This window comes from Nannospalax galili, unplaced genomic scaffold (assembly GCF_000622305.1).
Source record: "Nannospalax galili isolate Female #2095 unplaced genomic scaffold, S.galili_v1.0 scaffold816, whole genome shotgun sequence".
Classification (NCBI taxonomy): Eukaryota; Metazoa; Chordata; class Mammalia; order Rodentia; family Spalacidae; genus Nannospalax; species Nannospalax galili.
The window spans coordinates 497,320-511,936 of NW_008338116.1; the positions used below are offsets into that span (position 1 = coordinate 497,320).

The 14,617-nt window shown below is 36.9% G+C and overlaps 1 protein-coding gene across 12 annotated transcripts in view; it reads left to right on the top strand.

The window, feature by feature from the left end:
* The window catches only part of Ralgapa1 (Ral GTPase activating protein catalytic alpha subunit 1), a 276,016-nt gene that overhangs the window by 35,546 nt on the left and 225,853 nt on the right, over positions 1 to 14,617 (top strand). For all 12 annotated transcript variants that reach the window (XM_029563450.1, XM_029563452.1, XM_029563451.1 and 9 more), the window contains exons 2-5: positions 4,873 to 4,983; positions 5,824 to 5,873; positions 10,681 to 10,738; positions 14,365 to 14,408. In XM_029563450.1, the coding sequence (XP_029419310.1) occupies positions 4,873 to 4,983; positions 5,824 to 5,873; positions 10,681 to 10,738; positions 14,365 to 14,408 (263 nt within the window). The remainder of the gene's footprint in view (positions 1 to 4,872; positions 4,984 to 5,823; positions 5,874 to 10,680; positions 10,739 to 14,364; positions 14,409 to 14,617) is intronic.

Below are 14,617 nucleotides of genomic sequence, written 5' to 3' on the forward strand. Positions count from 1 at the left end.
ATTCCTCTTGTGTCTATGTCTCCTAACCCTCCACCCTGCTTCTGCTTCTTTTCTTCCTTTCCTCCTCTGCCCATTTTTTGAGTTTATTGCTTGTTTACTTGTTTATTTTTATGCAGCATTTTTTTCTTTTAGAGATTTTTAAGTCATTTGTGTGTGTTCGTGTGTATGTGTGTGGGGGGTGTATGGTGGTGGCTGCGGAGGCCAGAAGGCATTGGATCCACTGGAGCAGGAGTTACAGGTGGTAGTGAGCCACCTTGGGTGTTGGGAATGGAACTGCAGGCCTCTGAAGGAGCAGAAGGTTCTTAACTGCTGAGCCATTTCTCCAGCACTTTATTCAGCATTTCTAGGTTTGTTCTGAAAAGGTGATTTGTGAATAAGCCACTGGATTGTTGGATCCATCCTATTACTGGTTGTCTTAAGGCAATGATTTGCATTCTTTACTATATTATTAGAAGCAGATTATCTTATATCTTATAAGCTAATATATTATGACGCTACCATTTGAGGAACAGTTCTAAATGTCAGTTATTATTATTTAATGAATGAACGATAATCTAGAAAATGAAAGACTAAAATTCTTTAGTTAGTCTAATAATGTTACAGGGAAGCATTTAATATCTGGGCTTTAAAAGGAAAACTGACTTCTACCCTTTGAAATTTTTAGTTGCCAGTATGTTATAGTATTTAAATGTCTTAAAATGTTTGATTGGGAGTACATATGATAAGGTTCTTAAAGGTTATTCATTAAAAACAAAATAAAGCAAAATAACAACAAAAACAACAACAAAACAAAACAAAAAAAATCAAGCATGTTAGTACATACCCAGCATTCAAGAGGCTGAAGCAAGTGGATCTTTGTGAGTTCAAAGCCAGCCTGGTCTACATAGTGAGTTTCAGGCCAGCCCATGCTGCATAGTGAGACTCTGTCTCAAGAAGAAAAAAACAAAAATAGAAAGAAAAAAAAAAAAAGCACCAAAAGAGCCGTCTGAGAAATTTTATTTGTAGAAACTAAATAAAGCCTGGAGTTGTCTTGCTTCCTAAATTTAGTATTCTCAAAAGTCTGAAAAGCATTCCTAAACCTGAGTTTTTCTTTTTTAATCTCAGAAACCTTAATCTCTATTTCTGGTGAAATACTTAGCTTCTTTAGGAAAATACTAGTTCATATGCACTTCTAAACAGAAATGTTTCTGAAAATAGGGAATATTTTCTGAGCCCGTAGCCCCCCCCATTACTATGTAAACCATACCCATAGATTATAACTTCTTTCTAAATTTCCTTTTTCCCCATTTTTTCTCTTGTATTCTAAAGAGTTGTTTTTAAATAATGAAGCCCTTTTGTATTTTATCTAGCTTTTCCTTGTTTTGTCTCCTGCCATGTAAACTTTGTGAATTGACTACCAAACATTTTATTAGAGTTTTTGTTTGCTAGTGAGTTCTTTAAAATAAATGTAGAGTAACAAATTAGCTCAAGGTTGATAGATTTCCCCCTCCCACACATACCTTACAGTCTAGCTCTATAGCCTAAGACCGGCCTCAAATTTGTAATCCTCTCTAAACTCCACTTAGATTTCAATCCTAGCTTCTAGTACTTTTTTGTTAGTGTTTGCAACTGTGCAGCTTCCAGGCTTTGTTAATGGCCATATGGGAAGGAAATTAAGGGACAATATCTTGGCTCCTAATGTTTTGGAAAGCCTTGGGGTGAGTCATGTTTGATTTTGTTTTGAGTTTTTGTTTTGCTTTGTTACTGTCATTTTCTTCTTTCTTCTGGGACATTGCTTGTGTTTTTAGGCGTTACTTTCATAAACTTGAGATGTGACAGCCTATTTCCTCCTCATTTCATACGTAGTTCTTCAGTGTATTTAGAGGGAAAATAGATCATTTTTCTTGTTGATCATAATTGTCTAAATTTTTATTTTTATATTCTACAAAATATACTTAGTATTATATGACCATTATTCTTACATTATAGTCAACTAATAGATCTCTAGTGTTCTTTTCTTACAATGGAGGCTGAATAGTATAGGTGTTTCGAGCATTGGCACTAGGTTCATGGTGCAGGTATTTAAAGCCTGGTTTTACTTTTTACTGGCTAAGTTGCTTAGCTCTGTGCCTTAGTTTATTACATCTGTCACATATGGTATAATGATACTTGACAGTCTTGTTATACGGACTATAGGAATCAGTTGGCCACAAAACACTTAGATGGGTATCCACTGCATAGGAAACATTCAGTTTGTGTTAGCTGTTGTGTTTCTAATTGTAGGAAAAATGTCATGGTACTAAGTGCTAGGCAGGAGTGGCTTTGGGTATTCCAATTCCAATAAAGATGAAGCACTGCTAATTTGTCCATCAGTAGGCTGTGCAGTTGTTTTCCAAAGTAAAAATTCCAAGCTATGAAATAAATGCAGTGAAATAAAATTTAAATCATTAGTAAACACATTTGGGTAGAGACTGTCCAGCACTTTGGTAGGTTTGGGGAATACCAAGGTAGGCGCTGTTACTGTTCTGCTTTAAAGGGAGAAAGCACATTTGAAATACCATTTTTCTCATGGGAGAGAAATATAGAGAATTTAAGTAAATAGTGGAGAGGAGAGGAAGACAGAGTAGAGGAGTAATCTTGGAAGATCCCATAGACGAGATGTCACTAAGAAATTATTACTCTATTCACAGGATAAGATACTGTTATAGTAAAGGAGAATTTAAAGTGCTGTCTATATGCTGCAATTCTTTTACTTTGTCAATGCTAAGTTTTGAATGCATGGTTTCACACATGCCTAAACAAGTGTTCTGCTACTTGGGTGCACTCCTAGCTTTATTTTACTTTACTTCCCTTGAAGCTTAAAGCCCTTTAAGAGATTAGTCAACTTTTACCTTGAGACTTTTTGCAATTTATTCTTTTCTTTTTCTTTTTTTATAATGAGGCACTGTCCTGAACCCTTGTGCTAAAGTATGTTCCTGCCTCAGCCTCTTGAGTAGCTAGCATTACAGTGTGAGCCACCATACCCAGCTACTTTTATCTCACTTTAGATTCAGAAGTTTTTCATCTTCAACCAGATGTGTTGGTGTACACCGTTAGTCTCAGTACTTGGGCGGCAGAGCCAGGCGGATTGCTAAATAGTGAGTTCCAGGACAGCTAGGGGAGACTGTGTCTCATAAACAAAAACTAAACAACAACAAAAAGTCTTTAATCTTTTTCAGTTGCCTTTAAAAGTTCATTTTGTTATGAGAAATAATGTGCCTTTTGTAAACAGGTTCAAATAGTCATCATTGTATGAAGCATACACTAGCTCTCCCTGTCCCTGTTTTCTTCAGTGTTCTCATTTCTTTTGAAAGTGAACCAAATGACAAAACAGCCAGTCATGCTTCCTACAGGTAACCAGTGCCAATAATTTAATGTTTTCTGTACATAAGCACATATGCATATGCATAAGTACATATGCCTACATAGATATCCTTCTCAGGTTTTTTGTTTGTTTGTTTGTCTTCTTTTGTTTGAGAAAGAGTCTCATTGTGTAGCCCTGGCTAGCCTGGGACTCACTGTGTAGACCAGGGTCACATCAAACTCAGAAATTCACCTGCCTCTGCTTTCCAGAGTGCCTGGTCATGTGTCCTATAGAATAAATCCAGTCTCTTTGTTGTACTCAGGATATTTATAGTGACATCTTTCAAGCTTATCTTTTCAGTTTTTGTTAAAATGCTCTAAGCTTTAGCTTTACTGAATTCTATCAAGCCTCATGCTTTCCTTACTTTATGTGTTTATGTGTAAAATGCTTTTTCCATCCAACCTACCATGTCTAGTGTTCTTCCTACTGTTAGAAATCTTCAAATATGGGGCTGGAGAGATGGCTCAGCAGTTACGAGCACTGGTTGCTCTTGCAGAGGACGCAGGTTCAGTTCCCAGTACCTACCTAGCAACTCACAACCTTCTGTAACTCTTGTTCCAGGGGATCTGATATCCTCTGGCCTCCTTGAGTACCAGGCACACAACACACATAGTACACATACATGCATACAGGCAAAACTTACCCATACATATAAAATAAAAATAAATAAGACATTTTCCAAATATATCTTCTGTTAGGATTTTTTCCCCCTTCTGGAGCCAAGGTCTTACTATGTAGCCCAGCCTGGCTTTCAACTTGACAGTATTCTTCCCTTGAGCTTCTGAGTACTGGGATTATAGATATCTGTTGCCATGTCCATCCTCTTCCCAGTTTTATGCTTCATTGAACTTTGAAAGTGATCCTGTTTCTGATTTTCCCTATCCTGTGCTATGTCACCTACTTTCAGCACCTAACTCTCTGTTATGCATAGTTGCAAATGTTTTGTCTTGCATGCTGTACTAACAGTTTCTTGAGAGCAGTTCTGACTTGTGTGTTTAAACCCTTAACTGCCTATTTACTGAATGTATATTTCAGACACCATGAATTATTCTTAGAAACAGTTCCTTAAACTATTTAGGGAGATGTTAGAAAATCTGTAACCATGAATTGAAGCTAGATCTTTGAGATAGTTAATGATTTTGAGTCAATCAGTATCTACCTGTCTGTCTATCTGAACAGGGTCTCACTATGCTGCCTAGGCTGGTCTTGATTTCCTGGGTGCCACTGCACCCAGCTTTGTCATTGATTTCTTTTAAAAAGTAAAGATTATAATAGCTTGACCAATTTTTAAAATTAAAACTGAAATACATAAAATCTAAACTTGTGAGGACAAAGTTACAGATACGTAAATACATACCCCATATATTTTAATGGGACAGAAATTTAGGTCCATTTCTTTGACCTTCAAGGAAATTTGGCAGTACAAATGTTTGTTAAACATGATTTAACCTTGATGGAATAGTCACTAAGAACTTTCTTTTTTTTTTCAGAAAATGCAGAATCTATCGACCTTAAACAGTTTTTTGATCAACATTTTTCACATATATACTATGTGTTTTTTGAAAATTTTGTGACTATTGAAGCTAGTCTTAAACAGAAAGGTAAGTTACTAGCATGCATTCTGTTTATGTTTCTAATAATTCTTAAGATTATCTTAAAAAAAAAAAGATCTTGGGGGGCTGGAGAGATGATGTAGTGGTTAAGAGCCCCTGGCTGCTCTTGCAGAGGACCCGGGTTTGATTCCTAGCACCCACATGGCAGCTAACAACCATCAGTAACTCCAATTTCAGGGGAATCTGACACTCTCCCCTGTCCTCCGAGGGCATTGCACACCAAGGGTGCACTTACATACATGTAGGCAGTGTATTCATATGCATAAAATAAAAATAAAATATTAAAAATAATATCTTGGACATTGGACTTTAGTATTGCTTCATTTTGATACTCCTCTTAACTGTAGGTCTAGTGACATGTATTTGAAAGAACATTGACAGACTAGTGTGACCATAGTCAGGTTTATCTGTTTTCTCATCTTCTTTGTTCTTTGTTCTGCCCCCAAGAACATTTAAATAGCGTTTTTTATTCTACACTCACTTAAAATTCTCACAATATATCATGATTTGCTTTTAGGAATGTTTAAGGTTTTGTGTTTGTGCTGTGAGTTGAATCCAGGGTTTTGTGCTTGCTAAGCACATGGTCTATATTGAGCTACTTCGAGCCCCAATCCTAGAACTAAATTTAGAGTAATTATTCTAAAGAGTAGAGAGAGGCACTCTAACATTGTCTTTATAGAAATTGACCAGGCTTTATCACTTTACTAAAGAATCTCTGAGAAAAAAAACAACAACAACCCAGTGCTTGAACTATTTAAGCTTATTAAGTAGTTAGTAGTGAGTACAAGATGGTATGTTTAAAGTATTTTCCTGTTAAAAATATTTTAGGTCACAAGTCTCAGAGAGAAGAGTTGGATGCTATACTTTTTATTTTTGAGGTAAGTCCTGTGAATCTTAACTTTAAAACTTAAAAAAAATTGTGGGAACATATGAAGAGATATATTAAAGTTATTAAGCATATAATGAAACCCAATCTGCTAGCCTTTTGATGAACTTAATTTTTAACTTAAAAATATATCTAAATTTTTTTAAGGCACAATATATTATTTTTAGATACAGAATCATGTTTATATATTTGATACCACAAAATTATTTGATACCGTTTCTGTAGAAGTGAACATTTTAATTTGTATAAGATTTATATAGAATTTTTTTTAAACTTTAGAACTATAACTTTTATATGCCCAGGGGATTTATCATTTATTTTTGAGACAGGGTTTCATGACACTGTTCCTGTGGAGACATGAACAAACATCTGCTCACACCAGATAGGGAACCACACCAAAGTCCAACTTGGTGGACCAGTGAGTTTACTGGGGTTACTTACAGGAGTATGAATGAGGAGTTACAGGAGCATGGGTGACTCAAAAGCAGCTGTATCACCAAAAACCCACTCCAGATGGGTGATGATGACTCACTAAGGCTGGACTCCTGGAGCTTTCTACAGGACTTACAGGTAGCCTTAGTTGTGAGAGAGTCTCCTTGGCAATCTTACTGTTTATTTAACCTTGGGGAATGAGGAGACTTGTACATATGGTACATTTCAGGTACTTCCTGAGAACTATGAGTTATTTCCAGAGTCTTAAAGAGCCTCTCTTCAGAACTTCCTGAATCTTAAGGAGCTTTCCTCTAATTTGGAGGAAATTGCTGTACAATACAACATAGCCCAGGTTGGCCTTGAACTTCTGCTCTTCCTGCAACAAGTGTTGATATTAAAAATATATGCCACTATACCCAACTTGTTTCAGAAAAGAAAAAAACATAACAATGTGCCAGCCAGTACTAGCTGATGTTGTTCTGAAGTTAATTATATTAGTCGTAGATCCTGTGACACCTTACTTGATTTGGTAAGTAAACTACCTTAAGTGGTTATGCAAACAGTTTATAAGTGGAGTAGTGAATATTGATGTTTTGAGAAAGAATGAAAGTATCCCTAGAGAATGTAAAGTACTGATTACCCTCTATTCAAGAAACAAGATGACTGAGTCATTGATAGAATCCCTTTTCAGAATATACCACTATTCAAGATAATGTTTTTCTGTGATGTTTTCATTAGAAAAAAAGTGATATTAGGGTTTTATTTGTTTTTTGGTTTTTTTTGTTGTTGTTGTTGTGTGTGTTGCTTTGGATTGATTGCAGAGCTTTGCACATGCTAAGCACATACTACCTTTGAGTGTAAATGAAAATCTTTAGCCGTGGGATTTTCATTTTTTGAAAAACCATTTAACCATTGTGCTACTTTTCTTCTTAATTGGGTAATAATATATAATGTCTATGCTTAGAGACAAATGATGAAAACCCAAGAAGTCATAAAGTGATTACTTTCTGGTTAAAAAGCATCACTCTCTGATGTAAACATGGGGCAAGATTTGAACTCTGCTTTTTCTGTAATTAAAGGAACATACAATTTTTTTCTTTTTTCTTTCTTTCTTTTTTTTTTGGTCTTTTTGAGACAGGGTCTCCTTGTAGCCCCAGCTCTCCTGGAACTCACTATGTAGACCAGGCTGGCCTCAAACTCACAAAGATCTGCCTGCCTCTGCCTCCCAAGTGCTGGAATTAAAGGCGTGCGCCACCACACCCAACTAGAACATACAATTTTTTAAATGTTTTATTTACTTTGAAATTATTTTTTTAATGTGTATAAGTGTTTTGCCTATATGTATGTAAGTGTACCACATGTGTACAGTGCCTGCAGAGGCCAGAAGAGGCAATGGATCCTTAGGAACTGGAGTTATAAATGGCTGTTAGCTTCCTTATGGGTGCTGGGAACTGAATCCCAGTCCTCTGCAAGAGCAGCTTAACCACTGAGCCATCTCTCTAGCTCCAATGCTTTATTTTTTAAAAAATATTTTTATCGATTCTTTGAGAATTTCATACGTGTTTAGATGATATTCAGACCCCCTCTACCATCTCCACCCCACTTTACTATCCCCCTAACTTCATGTCTTCTGTTACTGTTTTTCTTTTTTAAAGGCCTATCAAGTTTAATTTGTGTTCCCCAAATGCTCTTGGGGTATGGGCCCATCCCTTGGAACCTAGTCAACCTACCAGGCACCGCACTCTTAGAACGGACTTTCCCTCTCCCAGCAGCAATCAATTGCCAATAGATCTGTCTGGCTGGGGCTTCCTGCCCTCCCCCATCATTCTGGGCTTTTGTCTGACTTGGGCTTGTGCAGGTCTTGAACATGCTGCCATAAGCACCATGGGTTCAGCACATATGATTTTTTTTTACCTTTTTTATTATCCACATTAGAATTTAAAAGAGCATAAACTAGGTGTGGTGTTTGTGTGCCTGTAATCCCAGCATTCAAAAGGTAGAGTGGGAAGATTATGATTTTGAGACCAACCTAAGCTAAACTCAGTCCTTAAATAGAGCTCAGGGATAAATCTAAAGTATAATTCATTATAATTTAGGAATGCTTTTGAGTAGCTAACAAACTTGTCTTTCCATCTTTTCTATAATTTTCTTTTTTCCACAATGTATTTATTGTCTAGCTGTGGAGGCATATAGGGAAGGTAAAGAAGTTTATATATTTAGTATTGGATCAGTGTTTGAGGCCATGGTGTGTGTGTCTGTGTGTCTGTGTGCGTGTGCGTGTGTGTGTGTGTGTACATACCTGCCTGCCACAACACATGTGTAGAGGTCAGAGGACAACTTAATGGAGTCAGTTCTCTCCTTCCTCCTTTACATGGGTTCTAGGGATCCAACTCAGGTTTGAAGGCTTTTGGTTATCAGCATCTTTACCTGCTGAGCCGTCATGCTGGTCATGAACTTTATAGTTATTACTCGCTTATGTGGAATGGACTAAAGAACATCCTCTAAAAAAGAAGATAGAGGGACTAGAGATAGATAGGTCAGTAGTTAAGAGCACTGGCTGCTCTTGCAGAGAACCCGGGTTCAGTTCCCAGCACCCACATGGCAGTTAAAAACCATCTGTAACTCTAGTTCCAGAGGGTCTGACGCCCTCTTCTGACCTCCACAGGCATTGCACAACATGGGTGCACTTACATACATTCAGGTAATACACTCATACCATAAAATATAATAATAACGGGCTGGACAGATGGCTCAGTGGTTAAGAACACTGACTGTTCTTGCAGAAGACCTGGGTTCAAATCCCAGCAGCCACATGGCAGCTCACAACTGTCCTTAACTCAAGTTCCAGGGGATCCGACAGCCTCTTCTGTCCTCCGTGGGCATTGCATGACATGGGTGCACTTACCTACATGCAGGCATAACACCCATACACATAAAATAAAAATAATAAATAATAAAATAAAATAAATAAAAAAGTTTAAAAAAAGAAGGTAGACAAACTTAAAAAATGCCTAATATCCTCTTTTCAGAATAATATAAAGGGACAGATAAGGAAATAGGCATATCTGCGATCTCTGCCCTTTCCCTTGCTAATTTTTGCTTTTGGTCTTTTTGAGACAGTGTCTCCCTATAGCCCCAGCTGGCCTAGAACTTGCTCTGTGCGCCACCACGCCAGGCTCCTTGCTAAATTTTTAACCTACGCATACTACTTAACTCATTTTCTTAGCAGTCAAATGAGATGTTTGGAATGATTACAAAGATTAATGAGACACCATTATATAAAGTAGTTTAGTATTTGACCTTTATGAACATCCTTTAGTTAATTATGTGACTAAGTAATAGTTAAAACCATGGTAATAGTAAGAAACACACAAATGTCACTCAGCAAGTGGATGAATAGTGAGAGCATAGTTTAGTAATAACCGTTGTGCTCAGATAATCTATATCTACAGAGGCACACATTTGAGAGTGTTATATGTAAAAAGTGTTTATTCTTAATAAGTAGAATCCTATCTGTGTTTGCGTAACTATAGGGCTCCTAAATTAAAAAATTTTGCTTTCCTGCCTGTGCCCATCATGGAGCCCGTAGCTTTGGGCTCACCGGGATTCGTGCAGCACACCTTCTCTGTTCTTTCCTTTTCCCTTTCCCTCGCTTTCTCCCTTCATCATTTTTCTTCCTCTTCCTTCCGTTTTGTTTCTCCTTCCCCTCTCCTTTCTTCTTCTCTCTTTCTTCTGTTCTCTCTTCCTTTATCCCCCACCTCCCCTCCCTTCTCCCTCTTTCTTCTGCTCGCTTTTCCTTCTCGTCTTCCCTTCTCCCCTCCTGCTCTCTTTCCCCTTGTCTCCTCCGCTTTCCCTCCCTTTCCTTTTTCCCTTCCATTTCCTCCCCCTCCCCCCTTTTTCTCCCTTTCCTTTGCCTTTATTGGTAGGGATTGAACCCAGGGCCTCAAGATTTCTCTCTACAGCTAGCTATACTCATGGCTTAGTACTAGTATTTGATGAGATCTTTATGAACTCAAAATACTATCCTATGTTTATTGAAGCAGGAGGAAAACACCCTCAAAAATATGTCCAAAATGTTAGTATTTTAAAGAATTAAGGACTCATGAGTGTTATCCACAATGTAGAAATTGTAAGAAAAATAAATAAGCATTTCAAAATATATTAGAATCAATATTTAACCATAAAGGAAATATGTTTACTTTCTTTAACGTTCATTAAATTTCTGTTTCAAGTCTGTTAGTATTGGTTACCATGGGTCGGTTGTATTTTGATTTGATTTTACATAAGAAACTCAATATAGTCCTTTGTTTAGTATTTCATAGTATATTGACTCATTACTTGCTTTTCATTCTTTGTTTTGTTTTTAGAAAATTTTACAACTTCTTCCAGAAAGAATTCATCAGAGATGGCAGTTTCATAGTATTGGTAAGTGATATAAATGTGTATTTCACATCTGAAATAAATTATACAATGGCTTAACAGTTAATTGAAATGAGTTCATCGTTTGTTTTCCTGAAAACAAAGTGCCTGGGCAGACAAGAACCTGAGTTCTCATAGCAGCACTCATGTTAAGAAGCCCAGGGTGGCCGCGTGCATATCAGTAACCCAGAGCCAGGGCACAGACATAGATCCCTGGGCTCACTGACCAGCCAGTCTAACAAAAAGGTGAACTCCGGTTTCAGTAAGAGACCTTGTCTCAAAAAATAAGGTGGCCGGCCAGTGATAGAGGAGGACACTCAACATTAACCTCAAGGTTACACACACCACACACAGACACACGAGTGAGCACACATGCATGCACGTAGCATTTACCCCCCCCCCCCCCCAGTACAGGAACAAGCCAGGTAAGGTGACATAGGCCTGTAATCTCAGCTACTTAGGATCCTGAAGCAGGAAGATCACAAATTCATGGCCTGCCTTGGCAGCTTAACAAGACCCTAGCTCAAAAATTGAAAAGTGAAGAAAGGGCTGAGGATGTAGTTCAGTGACAGAGTGCTTGCTTAGAAATGCACAAGGCTCTGGGATGGAGCCCCAGTACTGTAGGGGGAAAAAGACAAGAGCAGATAATTTTTATCCAAGATAAAAATTATAAATTAGGGGCCAAAGGTTTAGCTTAGTGATAGAATCTATGCTTTGCTTATATGAGGCCCAGAGTTCAGTTTCCTGAATACACACACAAAAGAAGTCGGGGGCATGGAGAGAGATGGGGAGAGAGAATATTTATATATGTGTATGTATGTTTATTTGTCACACAGTAAGTTTTTCTGATCCACTTCATCCTTTACTTTGAATGCGTTAGCAATGATAAATTATTTTAAAAAACAGAAGTAGGCCTAGACTCGAGATAAATATCTTTGTGAATCAGAAAAGGAAACAAAATGTAAAGTGCCAAAAACAAGGTAAGCTATGTGCTCCAGATTTTATGTTTTATTTATTTATTTTTTTGAGATAGAGTCTCACACTATATAGCCCATATTGGCCTAGATCTCACTGTGTAACCTGGACTGACCCTCACACTTTGCAACAATCTTCCTGCTTCAGCCTTTGAGTACTGAGAGTTAATTTGAGACACAGTGTGTTATATAGTCCAGACCAGCTTGAGTTCATTATCCTCTTGCTCCTACCTCCCATGTGTTGGGATTACAAACAAACAACCATGCCTTGATTGCACCCCAGATTTGCAAACAAAGCAGGGGAGACTGGCGTTAAACCTACTTTTGTTTGAAGGACTAAAATGGGTTTTGCAACTCATGAAAACAAAGCTGAAATGAAAAGACAAAGATGAAACACAAAACTCTCCTACAGATTACTGCCAGAGACCAAATAGGCAGGAGGTTCAGACTTCTTGTCACCAGGAAGTAAGCCGAAACACTGGAGTCAGATTTTGCAACTATTGCTGCAGGGCTTTTGAGCTGTTGTTGTAAGACTTATTCCCCACCTCCCTGGCTAAAAAGGGGTCTTCAAGTAGGCAATGGGTGCTCTTTCAGTGCTTTGAATATTCAGCTTGAGAGTCTCATGCCCCTCTCTCATAAGGAGTATGTATCCCTAAATCTACATTGTTGATCCAGAATATTATTGACCTTATATTCATTTATAGAATTGTATTAGTCTTTGAAAAGATAGTCATAGGGAATAGACAGATGGGTCAGTGTTAAGAGCACTTGCTGCTGTTCCCAAAGACCCACCTTCAGTTCTGAGCACCCACATTGAGCAACTCACAACCACTTATAACTCCAGCTCCAAGGGATCTGACACCTTCTTCTGGTTTCTATGGGCACCTGCACATATGTTGCATATATTCACACAGATGCAGAACATAGAACACATAAATATAAACAATACAAGCACATTTTAAAAAGTTCTACCCAATTGAAAATTATATAAAGGATGTGACAAAACAGTTTTTCAAATTTTGAATGGGGAAACAAGATGTTCAGTGTCACTAGAAAACATCAAATAGTGTCATGTTATTAAGCCAAGTTACAGTTATACCTGAATAAATAATCAGCTTGACTGCTTTAGTTTTAAGAGTGTGCCTAAACTCTGAGATTCTTCTGTTCCTTCTGGTGTCTCACAGAACTGTAGTCTAGAGCCAGGCCTCATTCCACACTTTTATTCAGACAGTTCTCCAGCATGAATTGGGGAACTACAAACTTAGATCCACCTTTATCTTATCAGAGAATCTTGCCCTTTGATCCCCAGGCTTAATATATCTCATTCACACAATGTCAGACATAATTATTCTCACTGCTTCCAATGAGAGTACAAATATGAATATACTTTTAGCACTTCAGTATACTAATTCAAGCACATCCGCACTCATTCACTATGTTGGGCCAAGGGCAAAGAGGGTTCTGGGGGATCAAAGTTAGGTGCCCAAGTTGTAAGAGCACATGACTCAGTGAGCTTGTTTACATTACGGTATGTGCAAGGTGGAGGAAAAGTCATTTGTCCAGATTCTGTCCATGTTGTAGGTCATTCTACAAATGGAAACAACATTAAAATTTCACTAATTATCAAATTTTAGATCATATGTCATTGGGTCATTCTGCCAGCACTACCAGAGTACTGTTACACAATGCTGATATTGTTGTCAGTAAAACCTTAGAATTTTCCAATTATTTGGAAACATTAAAAGTGAATGATTTCATTGAGATTTATATATCCCAGGAAAAGTCATGTGTAATAGGGAATCATGAAAAAGAACATTTATGGTAATATTCTTGATAATGACAAAAATTGGAAAATAAACCAAATGTCCTAATAGAAAGAAGGTAAAATTTTTGTTCATTTATATATTGACATAGTATAAAGTAGATAAAAATAAATTAACTAGAGCTACATAGACCAATATAAATGTTAAAAGTTAATATTGGATACGAAAATCAACTTGTAAGTGAATTGCTGTGTATACCATTTATATAAGATTTTAAAATAATGTGTTCTAAGTAATTTATGAATTTATAAGTAAGTAGTAGTAATATAAAAATATTTTTGGAAATGATTAATACCAAAATCTATATAATGCTTTCCTATGGAGGAGAAAGGAAGAAAATTATTTAAGTTTCAATCTACCATTATGTGGCTACATAAAACATAAAGATAACATAAATAAGTATTTTAAATTATAACAAACATGGTATTGCATTTAGATGTTCACACTGAATGGTGAGCCTCTAGATGTTTGTTACTGTAATGAGAATATTTGTTAGGAAACATTAGGTTAACTTAAACCTTTTTATAATATATTTTCTATATTAATAATACTTTCTTTATTCATATTTTCAGTGTAAATAGAGATGTAATAGATTATTGTGTTAAACACAATTTGGGGAATAAGTTTTATCAATAAAGTAAACCATGTTTAGTTGTGTTGAAAAGGTGACTTTTTTATATACCCGTCTGACTTCAAGTGTTCTCAAAGAGTTATCAAGGTCACCAAGAATAATTTAGAGATTGCCAAGGACTTGTTTAAAAATGTTTTCAAGTTTTAAGGAGAACTCTGACATTTATAAATATAGGAATATTTAAAATCATGTTGTTCTTTTCAGGATTGATTTTAAAGAAACTGCTCCATACAGGAAACTCCTTAAAGGTATAATATAATTATATGTATTTTCTCTGACTTTAAGAAATTGAATAAAGGGCTGGGGTGTGACCCAGAATGCTTGCCTAACATGTATGAAGCCCTGGGTTTGATTCCCAGCACTGAGTAAACTAGGCATGGTGATACATATCTAGAATCCCAGCACTGAGGAAATTGAGGATCATCTGGAATCCTAATACTGAGGAGGTAGAGGCAGG